This window comes from Orcinus orca, chromosome 8 (assembly GCF_937001465.1).
Source record: "Orcinus orca chromosome 8, mOrcOrc1.1, whole genome shotgun sequence".
Taxonomy (NCBI): domain Eukaryota; kingdom Metazoa; phylum Chordata; class Mammalia; order Artiodactyla; family Delphinidae; genus Orcinus; species Orcinus orca.
The window spans coordinates 87,528,912-87,545,916 of NC_064566.1; the positions used below are offsets into that span (position 1 = coordinate 87,528,912).

The 17,005-nt window shown below is 38.1% G+C and overlaps 1 protein-coding gene across 2 annotated transcripts in view; it reads right to left on the reverse strand.

Moving 5' to 3' along the window:
- Positions 1-2,640: 2,640 nt before the first annotated feature.
- Positions 2,641-17,005, reverse strand: part of ARHGAP20 (Rho GTPase activating protein 20) — a 154,556-nt gene continuing 140,191 nt past the window's right edge. For both annotated transcript variants that reach the window (XM_049714073.1, XM_004282256.4), the window contains exons 11-15: positions 16,569-16,730; positions 11,747-11,856; positions 9,159-9,348; positions 7,868-7,982; positions 2,641-6,742 (exon numbers count right to left, since the gene is read on the reverse strand). In XM_049714073.1, coding sequence (XP_049570030.1) covers positions 4,890-6,742; positions 7,868-7,982; positions 9,159-9,348; positions 11,747-11,856; positions 16,569-16,730 — 2,430 coding nt within the window. In that variant the 3' untranslated portion in view covers positions 2,641-4,889. The remainder of the gene's footprint in view (positions 6,743-7,867; positions 7,983-9,158; positions 9,349-11,746; positions 11,857-16,568; positions 16,731-17,005) is intronic.

The following is a 17,005-nucleotide window of genomic DNA, read 5'->3' on the forward strand; positions in this document are numbered from 1 at the left end:
GCCTGGCTCTCCTTCTTCTGTTGGCTGAGGGGATGTAAGATGCTCTGTTACTGTGGTTTTTTCCAGTCCTAGGGTTCTGAACCAATTCCCCCGTCTTTTAGGGTTCTCCTTTGGTTGTCCTTTGCATTGTTTCCAGGATATATAGATATACTTAGAGAGAAGGAGCAGGGAGACACAAGTCTATACAATTTTGTTTGGACCACCTTTCAGCCCAACTATTTTTACATTTATCATAGGTTTCTGAATTATTTCTGATACTGAATGATTCTCTTAGAGATATCTAGCTGAGACACAGTAACTTAGCAAAGTTTGTATTGGTCCTCATACATAACTTGTATCTGCTTTATTATGGAAGAGGTATTATCATCATCCCTATTTTAAGATGAAGGTGAAAAAAAAGAGCCTGTGGTCAGAATGAGCTTCTAGCTGAATGTACCTAGAACATAGGGCTATTGTGAGCACTAAATGAAATAAAACTAATAATGCTCTGGTTGCCAGTGCATGCAGGCAACAGTGAGTGCCCAATGTTACTGCTCCCCTTCTACACAGCCTAAATTTTCCCTTAGTTCTTTAAGGTCCCTGAGGACAGGAACAATCTATCTTTTTTTTACCTTTATCCTGGGGTCTAGAATAGTACCTGGCAATAAAAATTAAACTGCCTGACTAGCGTACATATCACTTGTAATATCTCTATCTCTCCCTAGTCATACTCTTTCCCTTTTCTTAATTTTCCTTGAACTCTTTGTGACTCAGTGAATTAGCTCATCTACAGCTTTCCTCCCCCTCTGTTCATTTGCTGTAAGCTTCAAGCAGTAAGCTTCTCTGTGTTCATGTATTTTGATGATTCTCTGCTTCTCAGTCATCTCATTCTTGGGGCAAAGATGTAAAATGTCTTTTTTCTTCTGAAAATTTTAGGCAGTAACCATCAGTCCCTATGACCTGGTAGAGACAGAGTATTTCTTTACAGCAACCATTTTACTGGTCCAGAGTAATGGGCCTACCTCACAAGTACAGGTTTTTAGCTAATTTATTCACTCCTCATAGCAGATCAAGAGGCTGTAAGAAGTTCTAAATTTAATTCCAAGTTACTGTAATCTAAAAATTAAACCTAGATGAGTGAAAACAACTAGCATTTAAATCTTAATGTCTCCCAAACCTGCATCTTCTATTGTCATATAAAATCAAACTCCTGAAAACATATTTACTTTGCCTTAAGAAATTAAAATAGGTTAGAAAAACACTCTGAACTATCTACAGATGCACATGCCCTCTGACATTGCACAATGAGAACACACATTGTACAAATTAAGAAACAATATACATCTATTACCACCCTGTGCATATTTCTTTGGGACTTGGAAACAAAATTTTCCAAATTACACCTCAGAGCCTTCTGCCAATTCTACCACATATCTGACATTATACAGAACTAAAGTTTACTTAGTTCCCCTTTTTAAAAATAATACAAATGAAGGATTTATACTCACAGGTGGCTTAGGAACAGAGTAGACTCATACTTGGGGTAGAAAGCACAGAACTCAAGAGTACTCTTCCTTTCAGCAGGAAACTTAGCTTATGAGATATCCTTGTAACCAGACTAGATATTAAAGAAGTTAACATTTTACCCAGCTTTATTATTCATTTTTTTCTTTCTATTGAAATAAACAGTTTGCAAAGACTTCCTCTCATTAAAACATGGCCAGGTAGGAAAAGATCAGTTAAACACTTACTACCATAATTTGGATTAAGATACATAATATTCTTATTTTCAAAGACAAAATATGCCATTGGTTCAAGGATACATTAGATCCTTTCAATTTGATGCCATGCCATGAAAAGTAGAAAAACACAAAGTGAGATAATTTATTGAATCCAATGTTTTTAGTAGATTAAGCCTCTTCTTTAAAAGCAAAAATCATCTTTATATTTTGCTCAGAGCAAACCATGTTTTTTTCTGGACTAAGGTAGTATATTTTTTTGAATCTTCTTGAAATGGTGCTTAAACTTATATAGAGTGAACTTCCATGAACTTTGAGAAGGCAAAGATGCAGCAGTCATGGGAAATAAGAATATTTGATAAGTTTACCTGACTTCATAAGTACTGATGCCTTGTAGTATTTGGATCCAGACATCTTGGGATGTCTGGACGTGTCTCGAGTCAACTGGATACTCTGGTCAGAATGGTTCAAATTTAGACAAGAAAATCTCATACAGTCAATTAAACTGAGTTGATGGTTCTCTGATATGAGAATATAGACTTAATACGTATCTGATTCTAGGAGCGCAGTGTAAATATAATATCTAAGAAAAATGAAGACTTTGTGTATGAAGCATAACTTGTTTGGTAAACAGTAAGATTAGAAAACTATAAAAGGAAAAAACCTCTTTTTCTAGAGAGACTGACCATGGCCTATGACTAAAAGCTCAAAGTTCCAATTCAACATTAATTACATTTTATGAAATTTCCAATGTTAAGCAGAAATTGGGCTCATTAGCTAAAACGAGTCTACAAAGGGCAATATTGCTCTGGTGGGACTGTTAACTCTGAAGAATGGTGTTTTATTTAATAGACAAAATGGACTTCATACATATCCATTATCAGTGCCTTTAAAACCAAACAACTTTAAAATTTAGCAGCAGTTTCTGCAAGTACAAAAATACACATTTATTACATAACATATGGTAGTAAAATTTGTCAAGATATATTATACAAACTCAAAAGCATTTTAGATAAAGCATTGGTCTAATATATTATAGATTGACAGAGTATGATAAAATGACATGTAGTCTGTCTTCAAATCATACAATATAATACTTTACAGCAATATTAACTATTCACATTAAATGTTACAGGAGTATCTAAGGGAACACAGAGAGTAGGAATGGTTATTGAAGAACCTCAGCATCTATTTTCTTCCATGCTTCAAACTGAGTGGATGATTTCCTATCCATCAATATGAAAGCAAAAAGGATAGAACTATTATTTTGTTAAGTAGAGAAGCAATTTCTTCTAGAAAGACACTCCAAGCCATAAGAGCTTCATTCACATCTTGTGGTTCTGCAGTAGTATGCCCTAAGGGTGAGGGGAATCCCTGTTGCCTTTATATATTATACCACAAAAGATGCCTATGGACACTTAGGAGTCTAAATATAGGAGTGGTTAGTTATAAGGTAAAATCTACTTCACATCCGTGACTGAGATGGCCAGTGTCATAAAGGAGCTCTTTGGAGAGAGTTCTAAAAGTTAATTATAATGCTTAGGACAAACAGGGCCATGTCCCCTAGAGGTAGGTAGCACCTAGAGCTAATACTGAAAGGACTTCTTCTATCTTACAGAAAGCATTATTTTTTTTTCTATAACTGCAAAATGCAACCTTTAGGACAACAGTGAAAGAACATTTTGACATGAAAGTTTCTGGGTGGCTGAGAAAAATAATTTGGAATTAAGCAAATTTGTGGGAGGAAGGTCCATCTGAAACTGAACTAAAGAAACCAAATGGGCTCTAAGCAACTTCTTATAAGTAAGTATTTAAAATGAAGGAAGATGCACATCCACTTCTGATTCTACCCCTTCACACTGGCTGGCAAGGCCAAATAATCCATGGAAATAATCCAGGAGAGGTACTGGTATAAACTTTAAGGCAAGAGAGGAGAAATGTCCATGGATATGAAATGAACCAATGGGGTATAAACCATGAATCATTTGGAACAAAGAATATGTAAAAACTTCTGGAGGTAAGAAAATCCAAAGCCGATGACTGTCTGAAAGGAGGCCTGACAGCCACTCTTATGGCTCCTCTATTCTGTGACTCTTTATAACCTGCCAACCTCAAAACTGTTCTCAACTGCCAAGTGACAATCAGAAAAGGGATGATTTACCAGTGATTTTTTCTGGCTGACTAATCTAAGAGGCAAGGAGCAGAAAAACATTTCAACAAAGAGGAGCCATGCTTTGATCACATGTTGGCAATAGCAATCGTGTAATAGAGAAAGGACTGCTGTGGCAGTTTTCTCCTCCACACTAAGACAGCAAACACAGTCAGAAGGTCACCTTGTAACAGGAAAAATGCATTTCTGGAGAATGTTTCTAGCTCAGGCACCTTGCAAGGACATTGAAATGAGCAACCATCTCCTTCTTTCTCCTCACAGTTCTGTGTCCTGGAACCTCTGCAGAGCAATGAAACACTAATGGAAGCACAACCAACACAACCAAAGAAACAAAACAAACAAACAAAAACTATTATATCATGGTACTCATGGCTTTTGAATCACTGTAGTTTTCTTCCTCTCTAGTTGCATCAATGGGCTAATACCTGAAATGATGTTGTGAGGGCATGAGACTGACTATAAAATGTCACAGAAATGGCCACTGGTTCAGATTTGGGGAAAAGTTTCAAATAATTTCCTTTATTATTGAACATGTTTTCCTTCTGTAGCTTTGATTAGTGGCATTTTTCTTGCCTACTTATTAAACACATTCCATGGAATGTGGATGGTTTCTCTGCACCCTTCCCTCTCTCTCTACAGTTTCTATTCTTCACTTTTGACTTCCTGGCTTTCTCAGGTTACTAATTTCATCATACATGGCATATTTCCTCTACAGAAGATGCTTTCTCTAGCCCTCTGCTTGTAGCTCTTAAAACGCATGACAGGATCAAACCATGCTCTAATAAGGAAAAGCCTCCCAAACACTTAGGTGACAAAAGTTTTGTCTAAACTTTTTGCCAAATAGTCTCAATAAAGAGAATTCTTTTGTTGTCCTAAGTATTAGCAATGATTATCCTTATGCTACCCATCCCAGGTATTTTACACAAAGAGGTCATAATAATTATCTTTATATCATGATTAGCCCAGTTTCTGTTCTTGTAGACATCAGATTCTTATTGTGGTTAAATGTCTTTGGTCAAATGTCTGTCCTCAACGTCACAAACCACTGTAGGCCCTGAGTCTGGGCTGCACACATGATCCACAGTCAAAGAGCTGGGTGAGGATCTTCCGTGAGGCAGAGTACCAGGAGAACACTGCCCACTAATCTCTCCTTCCTCGGGTGACTTCATACAAAGCCCGAGTCTGTCTTCCACTAGGCTGACTGGAGAGCTACAGTGTTTCTCTGAGTCCTGGCTGGGGTAAGAACTATACCAGCGGGCTGTTTGCACAGCTCCAAGTCCTTCAGCCACCCCTTGGGGCATGTCTTTCTGTCTCTCATGCAGTGCGTTGGCTTCTGGAACACCAGAAGCCTGTGGAGGAGGCTCTGTGTGTCCTTTTAGAGAACCTATTTTATTTTCCTCTGGTCTGGGTGCCCTTGCCTTCTTTTTGAGGGACCAGTTTTTCAAACTGGCTACTCCATTTCTCAACCATGTGCTGGGGTGAAGAGTTACAGAATGCATTTGTGAATGCCACTCTACACTGTCCTTTTTTGTATAAGCCAGGTGGCCGCTGGCCTGCCCTGATGAGGGACCAGGAATTCCAGAAATGAGGCTGGAACTGCTAAAGTCAGAAGAAAGCTCTTCCTGCTTTCTTTGAGCCTGAAAAGTGCAATCTATTGGAGAGGAAGTTTCAGTGGGTGTAAACACGGAGTGTTCAGAAATCTGAGAAAAAACACTGTCTTGGGAGCTCACTGATGAGCCAGATGGAGAAGTGCCTGGGGAGGACAAACTGGAATAGCTAGTCCTTGAGCAAATGTTTAATCTTGGGGGTAAAACCTTCTCAGTGTTTTGGTTTGTGGCACTAGTCTTGCCCACCTCAATCCCCATGACCAAACTCTGATTAATAAGCTTTTGCCCCTCCATTTGCAAAGACTTGTGCCGCTTGAGATAATCTTCCTCTCCATGCAAGAGACTGGCTTCATAGCTGGCTTTATGTTGTTTCTTTGAATGAATCCCCCTGAGATAGGTCAGTTTGCAGTGTTGGTCATCAATGTTGGGCTCTGAGCATCGCCGGTGCCTCCTTGAACTCTTGAGGGCATCTGTTGTGTGTGGTGGGGAGTATCCAGATGTATCTGTATCAAAGGTCTGGTTCCTGGGATGATCACATGAGGACATGTGACTATAAGATGCCATGGAAATAGCTACTGGCTTGGATTTAGGAAAAAGTTTTACATGATTTCCTTCATTATCAGACAAGCTTTTCTTCTTAACATTTTTATTAGTGGCATTTTTCTTGATATCAGTGCTTATGACTAAACTCTTTTTAAAACATGTCTTATCCTCTTCCTGGAGGGGTTGATTCTGATTCAGATGGCTCTCATCTTTTTTTGAGAGAACTGCATCACAGCTGGACTTGCGTAGCTTTTTCTGATAAAACTCCCTGAGATAGGAAAGCTTTGAATCTAGATAGTCGTAGCTGGGCTCTGAGCAGCGCCGGTGTCGCCTCAAGCTTTTTGGAGCATCTGCTGCAGTTGTGGACAGGTGGCTGGGCGTGCTCATGCCAGAGGGGCCCCTGGCATGATCCTGCAGGGGTTCCTTTGTGTACACTGCAATGTTCACTGGCTTGGATTCAAGAGGCTGCTCCATTTGAATGTCTTCATCTTTAGAATGGTCTAAGTCAAAGTCGCTCAGGGTTAAAAGACCTTCTACCTCAGGCTGGTCGAGGTCATAGTCACTGAGGGTTAACACGGAGTCCATGCTTCTGCTACCCTGACCAAGTTTCTTTACCAAGTCACTACACGGGGCATCAACATCCTCATTCAGCTCATTCTCCAAGCTGTCATAGGAGGAGTCATTCAGTTGGAAGCAAGAGATATCTGTTGAAAAAGCGAATCATGATTATTGTTTTTACTTACCCAACTGTGATGATGTTTAGCTTAATTCTGTTTTCACGCAGATTGCTCAAATTCCTACTCTAAAGAAAGAAAGGATCTTTCACAGTCTTCCCAGTAGTAAGTGCAGAATTAAAAATAAACTGTTGGGGTATAATAGATTTACCTCAGTTCCTGAAGAAATGGGCTTTCCTTAAGTAAGATTTCCTCAAAGCAATGAGGAGATACCAAGAAACAGTTAAAAATATAAAGGAATTAATGCCAGATATACCCAGGTTCTGAATAAGATATACCCAGGTTCTGAATAAGACTCTTGTCTTTTAAATGGATTAGCTGGTGGATATACATAATTAACTCTAGTCTCAGAGATACCATTTACTAACCCTAACAATCTCTATTTCACAAAGATTTTTTATTATCCTTTATTTAATCTTTAATACAACCATCACATTTAGATATTATGGTTTATCCATATTTATAAATGATTTATATATAATTATATATTTATATATAATTATATATATAATGATTTTCAGTGGCATAGAATAATTGGCCAAAGGTAACATAACTAATAATTGGTGGTACAGGAATTCATAATCTGGAACGTTGAATGTCTTTACCCCTAACACACCCTGGCTTGCCCCATGATGCTAGTTGTTTTTAAAGTGTTTTTGCAGTGCACTAGAATTCTGAGAAGTCTCAGGGACCTCTAGGAGGAAGGTGAGGAGCAAAAGAACCAGGGCTGCCTCTACTGCCTCTGGGCCTTCTACTCCAGTTTCAACCACAGCAGCTGTGTTATTCATATTGGGGTTCCTTGTAAAGTTTTATTTAAAGAATGGTTAAAAACATCATACCATATAATGCTGCCACTAACAACTTCTTGGAGTTTGGAACCTTGTCTTATACATTTCTTAACCCTACCACAGTGTTAACATACTCTGACCTATTAGCAGGCCTTCTAAGGAAGGAGCAGAAGTCCTAGGCCCACTAACCCAGGTGAGAGGCCCCTTCACCTGAGCTGCTGTGGGCTCCAGGATAACCACTGTCCCAGCTGATCTTCACAGATGTGTGTCTGTTTCCCACAAAAAACAATCCAATTATTCACAATACCTGAGGCATTCTCTCTAGTATCACATCTCACTGAAACCTCTCCCAAGAGGGACGTGATTTCTTCTCCAAATATCCGACAGCAATTTTCAATCAGAAATTGTATAAGAAGAGAAACCTGTACAAAAAAGGGACAAAAATGAACTGCTACTTCTCATATAGCATGTCTATAAATCACATTTCATATATGAATCCTGATTCTAACAAAAAATGCAAAAGAATCCTGAGAAAAATTCATATCTGCTTTAAAAGTATACAATACAGTTTCCTCTAACAAACTATAATACTTTCAAGAGTAGTTTGAGCATAGAAATTAACTTTAATCAGTGGACTAAAGTTATTATTTGTTATTATGTGTGGCCTTGGCTTAATGCTAACATTTTTATGCCAATAGTTCTGTCTTTAAAATTAGAGTAATTTTAAGTATTCTCTATAGGGCATTTGGGGTGAAGAAATAAACCTTCTCATTAAAATTCATGAAGCATTATTAGATGAACATTTATAAAATGCATTTCTTATGTAAAAGGCAGGTGTCATAAGCGTGGGAAGTGGGTAGGTATCCTCTGTGGATTTATTGTGAAGGAGAGAGACAGCTGGAGAGAAAACTTGCATTTTGCCTGACTAGGCTCTTCCCTTAGGCTCCCTAACTGGAGGTGCTTGGGGGAAGAGGTAAGATTTTACTAGGGTGCTTTGTGCCTCCATGGGATATACCGGAACCTTTACATAGTTTTCTTGCCCCAACAGCTGAGGCAAAGGAGCAGGCAGAATGTTGGGAGCAAGGGGAACCGATACCCCCACTCCTGTACTAACCACCAGGCCCTACACCAGTGTGATTTCAAGTAACTACTGTATGAACTATGTCGATATTATCAACACCTCCATGTTTTAGATGAGGAAACTGTGGATCAATGTAACTAATTTTGCCCAAGATTGTACATCTGGCAAGTGGTAGGGCTGAGAATCCAACCCTGACCTGTCAAATTCCAAAGTCCTTATTTCTTTTTAAAATCATATCAACTGCTTTCTTATCACTCTATGGTTTAAGTCAGTCAGTCATAGTTGGTTTTCCTCCTGAAAGGGAAAAGGGAAGTAATCCAACTGCTATCACTTTTTTGCTCAAGAAATCACCTTTCTACAGTCTACCAGGATAGGATAAAACACTCAATGAACTCAAATTCATAAGGGTATGTACTGAAGTTATTTAAGAAAGTATCTTTCAGAATTAATACCCTGAATGTTAGGTTCAAAATGGGGACTTGGTCCCTCACAGCATAAAAATGAAAAACTTCATTACCTTTTTTGTAAATTCGTTTTCTAGTTCTGGACTGGAGGAAGTAGGAGGCCAAAGAATGCTTGGAGCGATGCACACTGCTAAATTAAATGCAGTCATCTGATTGGATGAGGAATGTTGCTCAATGTTGTATAATACCCCAAAAAGATACCTTAGGAGAATAACATTGGCTCTTGGAAGCTGGTCTAATAGCCTAAAGACAGAAAAATGCACTCTTTAAGCAAACATTTCATAGAAAACTTGTGTAGCCAGGCAGCCCTTGCTTTTCACAGTTGAGATGTACAGGAAAGTGTGTTAACATGGTACATGCAAAGTGAGGACTGCCTGTACATAGGAGAGAAAGTGAGCACTGGAGATTTATTTATTTATTTTGTACACTGCCTTCACAATCCAATGAAAATGTGAAAGAATGCAGAAAAATGGTTCATAAAAAAATGCTGCCTGAAATATTTACCTGAAACTGGTACAATGTGTCTTATGCAAATCCTGTAACATTCCAGAATATTCTCAACCAATACCCCAAAAAACTTTCTGATGAAATTAAACAGTTAATATGCTCCTTTACTTCCAAGTGGCAACACAAGGATTCTGTCTCTTGGTAAAAACCCAAACTTCAGCTACGAAGACTCCCGGGTCCATTCTGAGAGCTTATGCTCTGCTCCCACAGCTTCCGAGATCAGTTTTGTCCCACATCTCTTTATCTCACTGGTGTTACTTTCACACATAAGTCAAGCTTACGATAGTATTTTTCCTACTGTTCCTATTTTGTAATTGATAAGGAATTTTAAATGAACATTCACTAAAAATGATTTTTACTACCATACAGAAAACATATGTTGATAGTCATGCTTGTTGCTTTTTTCCAGCAAGAATCTGTAACCTGGGGTTACACTGGGTAATCTGACTCCTGTTGCATAAACAGCAGAGAGGTGTTTTTTCGGCACTATGGACTGACAATGAGTACAGTTTTGTAGGGACAAATTATGAAAGATACTTAAATGGACCAAAAGATTACTGAATGTATTCAATGGAAAGTGAGGCACTGTCTACCATACTCTAGGGCAGTGGTCCCCAACCTTTTTGGCACCGGGGACCGGTTTCATGGACAACAATTTTTTCATGGACAGTGGGGTTGGGGGGATGGTTCAGGCGGTAATGTGAGCTATGGGGTGCTATGCGGAGAAGCAGAAGAAGCTTTGCTCGCTTACCCGCCGCGCACTTAACCTCCTGCTGTGCGGCCTGGTTCCTCACAGGCCGCAGACTGGTACTGGTCCATGGCCCAGGGGTTGGGGACCCCTGCTCTAGGGTATCTGATTCTATGGGGGCCCTAAACCTTTGAGTTATTTTACAACTCTGAAAACTGTAGATTACTGACAGCAGTGCACTTAACACTTGTCCATAGACTGGAAAATTCTGTCTGGTGGAGAGATAAATGGTTTATTTGTACATACACCCCCGTGCCCCAGTAGTAAAAGTCAGTTTTGCATCTACTTGTAAATTCATTTCAGCATTTCTGAGTTAACTATGTAAGTTGTGGTATTGATAGTTTGAAATCTCCTTTGAACTGGCAGTAATATCTTACTAGTTCTCTCATTAATTAATGTTTTAAATAAAATCTTTCACATGTGTTAATTCTGTATTTGTATGAAAGCCATAAGTCTACCCTCTTTAAAAAAAAATCACCCATTTAACAGTTTGTAGAATATAAAGTTTTAGACAATGAGCAACAAAATACAAAATCTGATGTTCACTACCTCTGAATGGTTTCCACCAAACCTTAATGGATGCAGAGATAGAATTTTGTTACATGGCTTTGATTCTGGTGTCTACAACAGTTATACTATTTTCTTCTACTGATAAAAGGTGTCTATCAATAGCAGTGTGTAGATAATAATTTGTATTTGAAAGCTGCTCAAGAAAAACCTGTACTAAACAAGCATAGGCAAATAAATGATATTGGGATTCTTGGGTTTTCAGAGAGCTGGAAGTATTGCTTTTCTTATAATGCAGGAAATATTCAGGAATCAGGATGGTGAGTCCTGCCAGCAACTTACCTTTGCATGAGTACAGACAATGCATTCTTTGCATGAATACAGACAATACACTTTTCTCTCTGTAGTATTCCCACATACACTTCTCCATATATCTCTTTCACTGATTATACTACACTGTTATTCTTTGTTTCATCTATTCTATCTATTCGACTAGACTTAGTTCCTTGAGGGGAAGGAATTTTCTCTATGTGAATTCAGTTGCTAAGTGAAGTATATAAGGAATTGTCTGGTTAGTTAAATATTTACCAAAACTAAGATCATAAATTGTAGATTGGGTCTACTGTGTTAGCTATTGGTCTAATGGGTTTCAGCTCCTATCAGATTCAGATATACAGAAGGTGTATAATGGTAGAGTATTCCACGTTAATAAGGTTAGGGGAAAAAAACAATAACAATGACAGTAGCTAGCATAAATCTATTTTTAAACTGGTCCTCATGGATTTGACTTTGATAGTCATATTACATTAATAGACAAACTTATAAAATATAAGTTTTTTAAAAAGTATTTTTGAGAAATGACCAAATTAGAATAATTACCTTTGAACTGCATTTATTTTCTCTTCATCATTTCCTTGATCCATTACACAGACCCAATGATCATAGAGATCTGACGAAAAAGTACTTCCTGGAATATTTCGTAGAAAATCCTTATATAGAGGGAAAAATAAATATTTTAAATTGTTATTCTCATGCTAATTATATATGAGAGATATTACAAAGAAGACACGTTATTGGAAAGTACAGTTAAGGTGTCCCTTCTTTGGAATACACAGAGCTCTGTGCTAGCCCTTCAATGATGTGCACACATAGAAATGCATGCTTTGATATTTTTCTAACAAAAACCAGAGGGAAATTGGATTCTGGACTATAGTGGTAAAGATAATGGACAACCCGTTTGGGATGAAACCTCCTGTGTGTGTACATTTTAGCAAATTAGTATAACACGGCAGGGTCTGGCAAACCATCCTAAATCCTTTTTATTTCACTAGTTAAAAGAAATGCATGAAGATATTTGTGAGATTCATAATGTGGTAATCAGTCATCCAATCATTCTATACATATTTATTCATATATTCCAGGCATTGTTTAAGGTGCTAGGGATAGAGTAGTAAATAAAACCAAGTCCCTGTTATTTTAGAACTTTATATTCCAGTGGCATTGGTGAATAATTCCATCCAGAGGTACTTAGAATTTCTCCTTATATTCCCCATAGAAGGGCTCTCATGTATCATGGGGAGAAAGCACTCCAGGCTATGACTGGGCTCTGGGAGCCTAGGACAGCACCCCATGCCTAATGCACATTAAATAATATGTCCCTGGGGGCTTCCCTTCCCTGGTGGCGCTGTGGTTGGGAGTCCGCCTGCCAATGCAGGGGACACGGGTTCGTGCCCGGGTCCGGGAGGATCCCATATGCCACGGGGCGGCTGGGTCCGTGAGCCATGGCCGCTGAGCCTGCGCGTCTGGAGCCTGTGCTCCGCAACAGGAGAGGCCACAACAGTGAGAGGCCCGTGTACCGCAAAAAAAAAAAAAAAAAAAAAAAAAAATGTCCCTGGTACATTATCCTGTCTGGCCTTTGAGAGCCTTTTATTTTGAGGCCACTGGCAGGGCTAGGTGTGGTGAAACCAGACTATGACACAAGTAGAATATAATCAATGGAGTTTGTTGTTTGACATATGTTAATAAAAAGCTTAAAAATGAACTATTTTGGTCCTCGTCCTATGTTCCTTTCTGATCTAGGCCAACTCTCTCTGCTGCTTTTGGCATGGTTCTAACAAGCCAAGCTTGCAAAGTCTGATCTCCACCTTAGTAAACTTCAGGCAGACAAAACTCAATTTCATATCTAAGCACTGTACCCATGGTTGACTATCCTCTTGCAAGTTCCTGCCTACAACATGGAGATAGGTGAAAGTCTGCAATTGAATAATTTTAATCCTTGCTGGAAAATCGAATCAGCAACTTCATCTATGTGCTTTAAAACAGCAATGCACAACTTGTTGCTTATATGTCATGTTTTTATTACTAAGATGGAAGCTGTGATACCTAAGTGTTGCAGTTAGCTAATTAGGGGAGCATGTCCCCCGCTAGCTTATTAGCTCCTTCAGGGCAGGATCAGACCCTCACCTTCTACATCATACACCTTAATGCCAAGCACAGTCCCAGACATAGTCGAGGTCATTACTGAAGTGTTGCTATTTGTCATATGGTCAAATATTAGTGAAGGACAAGGGAAGGTCAACTAACTATAACTGAGATTCTAAAATAATTTTTATAAACCTCTTTGTAGTCATGTTACCTATTATTATACATTTGTTTTAGAGTAGTTAACAAGTAGGAAGATGACTGATACAAAGTCTTTCTCTGTTCTATTATATTTTTCAGCAGAAATGTACCTGGATACTTGTGATTCAGATGTGTCATCACAAAAGTTACCTCTTTCTTTTGGGTAAAGCTACCGAATTTTCACAATTTCAGACTAATTTTAGTTGCTGCACCTACTTTAAAAGTCAGAGTCAGAAGAGCCAAAATCTGTTATTTCAAATTGGGGCAGTGACAATGCCTCTCTTTTTAAATCTAAGTGGAAAAAATACTTATGATCTGTTTTGAAGAAAAACATCATTAAATCTTAAAACTTACACTTGAAAGATAATAACTTGTAACATCTCAATGAACTCTCCACAGCTGGAATAACAAGTTGCGAAATAACAACCACCATCGGTCTGAGAAAGGATGTGAGAGCTGGTTCTGAATTACAATCACCAACTCTTAGCACTCAACGGAAAGCCTCCTCCCCTCCAAAACCAGAACCCAAGCCATCAGCAGAATGCCCATATTAATTTGAGACGAGATTCCTAGGATTAAAAATGAACTTTTCCTCAAAGGTCTGATGGATCAAAATTACAGTATCTCAAGCAATTTTCTTCCAATTATAGTTTGAAGGTTAAGCTTATATTTAAACAAAACCAGTATAAGCAAAACATTTAAAGGAAAACTTAAGTATCACTTCCAAATAGTCTTAAAAACAAGAAACAAAACAAAACAAAAGCTCAAAAACTTTCGGCAAAAAGTTTCCCTTTCCTGCAACCACTTGGAAGAAATGAGAGTAAAACACAGTTATATGATTATGAAACTTTAATTAGTTGGAACCCATCTAACCAGACTTTTCAATCATTTGGATTACTTTCTGTCTTTTGTTTATTCCTCTATAAGTACAATTTCTTCAATCTGAAATACAGTTCAACTCTTCTAGAACCATACTTCTTTGTAATAGCCTCTACAATTTAGTACAAAGTTTTAAGAAGCATAGTGCTGTGATGAATAGCATAGTAAGGAAAATTTTCTAAAACATAGGCTTTAACTTCTTAAATTAAGAGATGGGAGAAAGCCTAATTATATGAAAAAAAAATTCATCATGCATATATCTGCATGTATGTGGCTAAGCACACCATACATACTTTTATTATACTCCAGGATTGAAGGGTAATCACAAATCCTGTGTAAAATAAATTAGATGACCCTAGCTCCAGTTCTCCAGTTCTTTTGAGTGATACTTTATTGTGAAAGTCCATGGCAGGGATTGTTTAAGAGCAGACATGGCTCTTTTACCAAGAGACATCTGATTGTTCATTAAGTCATGAAGTATGATTCTGTAAGCAACTGACCAGCAGTAGGGATATGGAAGAGTCTTCTTCACCATGTTTTCCTTAATTTGGTTTTTATGCTCCAGGCCCTGGGATGCAGGCTGGGGCACTGTCTCCACCCCTAGCTCTGGTGCATTCCAACCCTGCTGGGAGATGGGAGCCTGATGCTGGTCTGCAGAAGCTATTGCTGAGGCCAAAACCTCTGCTAAAAGCTGGTTTTGACTCTAGGTTTTCCAAAAATGTGAGGCATTTTCAAGAATGTGAGGAGGAAAACATTTTAGAAGTCTAACTCAACTGTGGATGTGAGTTAAGTAACCACAGGGGTGGGTTCTAGGGTTTTTTTTGCCATAAGTAAGCTTATCTGCCACAAGCATTTTTGCTGCAAAAACTTCTACCAAATAATGAATTGGCTGTAAGGCAATTCTACCATAAAAGGTAAAATAACAAAAAAATAAATGAGGAACATTAAAAAGGATATAATGAAACACGAGAATAACAAAATTAAAGACTTTATTGTGAAATGCAAAATATCTGAACGCATTTAAAATGTGTGTAGATTCATGGCAATACTGCACAATTAACTGACATTATTTTGTGGGTTGTACTTAAGCACTTGTCTTCCAAGTCTTTCGTTCATAGTATTTTATACATTTTTTTTGCTTGTTGATTCGTCTCTTGTTCAGCATCACACTTTTTCTTTTTTTGCTAAAATTTCTTCCTTCATTAAAAGAGGCACCAGGTTTCAAATACTACGTACTAGGATGCATATTTGTGCCTGAGTGCTTGTGAAAGCCTTCCACACCATTGTATGTTTTTGGCATACTGTCATTTGTCCATTGATAAATGTTCCTAAGTTCTAGGGGAAATGTGCGTTCATGCTATGCCTTCAAGGCCCTTGGCCTCCTTCACCTCCAATGTAGTGTGTTTCAAAATATGAAACCAACTCTTGGGACCAATCATCATCATCTGTCACGATTTTTATATTGTGTATGTCAAAACAAACTGTCAACCAGTTATTTTATTTTTTATGGTAAAGTTGACCTGTGGCCAATGAGTTATGTGGCAAAAATATTTGCAGCAAAGAAGCTTACTGTGAAATACCGGACACACATGGGATGAAGGGTGAGAATCTTTAAGAATGCCAAATGTGGTAAGGATTTCATAAAAGAAGGACTGGATGTTGGAGTCATTCCTACTCCAACTTTACTTTTAAAAGGCATTAGGGGGAGACTGTATAAATGAATGGAATTTTCAGTGGTCTCAGTGAGCAATTTTTTGTTTCAGTTGTTAGGCAAATGTTTGTTTACTCTGGTAAACTCTGTTTCAAAGTTTAATAAAAGTTTACTTTTGAAAATTTCGCCTTTATTAGGAAGATAGTGAGATTGTGAGAAAGTCATCAGGATGTTTACTTTGGTAAACATGCTGTGTGTTATGATTATTTTAAATTTTTATTTAATTTTTTTGCATGGGATTGGCAGATGTGAAGATGAGTAAAGTGCTGTGGGATGAAAAAATTTTAAAAAGCCTATCTGACATACCATATCATTAGCAGTGGCTTTTAAATGCCCATGTGACATTGTGAAGTGTTATTTAACACTTTTTAAGATTCTAATTCTATTATGGTCCTTTGCAGATGGGGATAATGTTATAGTGAGAGAAACCAGTTGTCTTTCTCCAGAGCTATGCTGTGGGGCGGCGGATGAAGGGAGAACTTTCCCTACCTTTAAGACAGATGCTATCACGAAAATAGATTCACAGTCTAGTTGTACTTCAGCTCCAGAATTCAGTTTCTCTTTCAGCTCTCTGCAGGATTTCACATTGGCCGACTGTCTGAAGATGCCTTTTGTGAGGGGTCCTTTTTGGTTAAGAAAGAAAAGCATATCCTATGGGGAACAAGGGAAAAAAAATCAAAATGGCGCCTCATGCATAACAAGCAAGGGAACATATATTTGCCCTCTCCAGCTGCCAGAGACTAGGGTATAACAGGGGGAAGCCCTGAAGGATTGGGGCTAGATGGCCTCCTAGAGATTTAAAGTCAATTTGTTTTCTGCTATCTTTAAATCTCTTTCTCCTATTTATTCTTGCTATATTCAACATCTAAAACACTTTACTTTAAACGCTTGCTTTAATGAGACTGTCTTTTTTCAGTGAACCAACA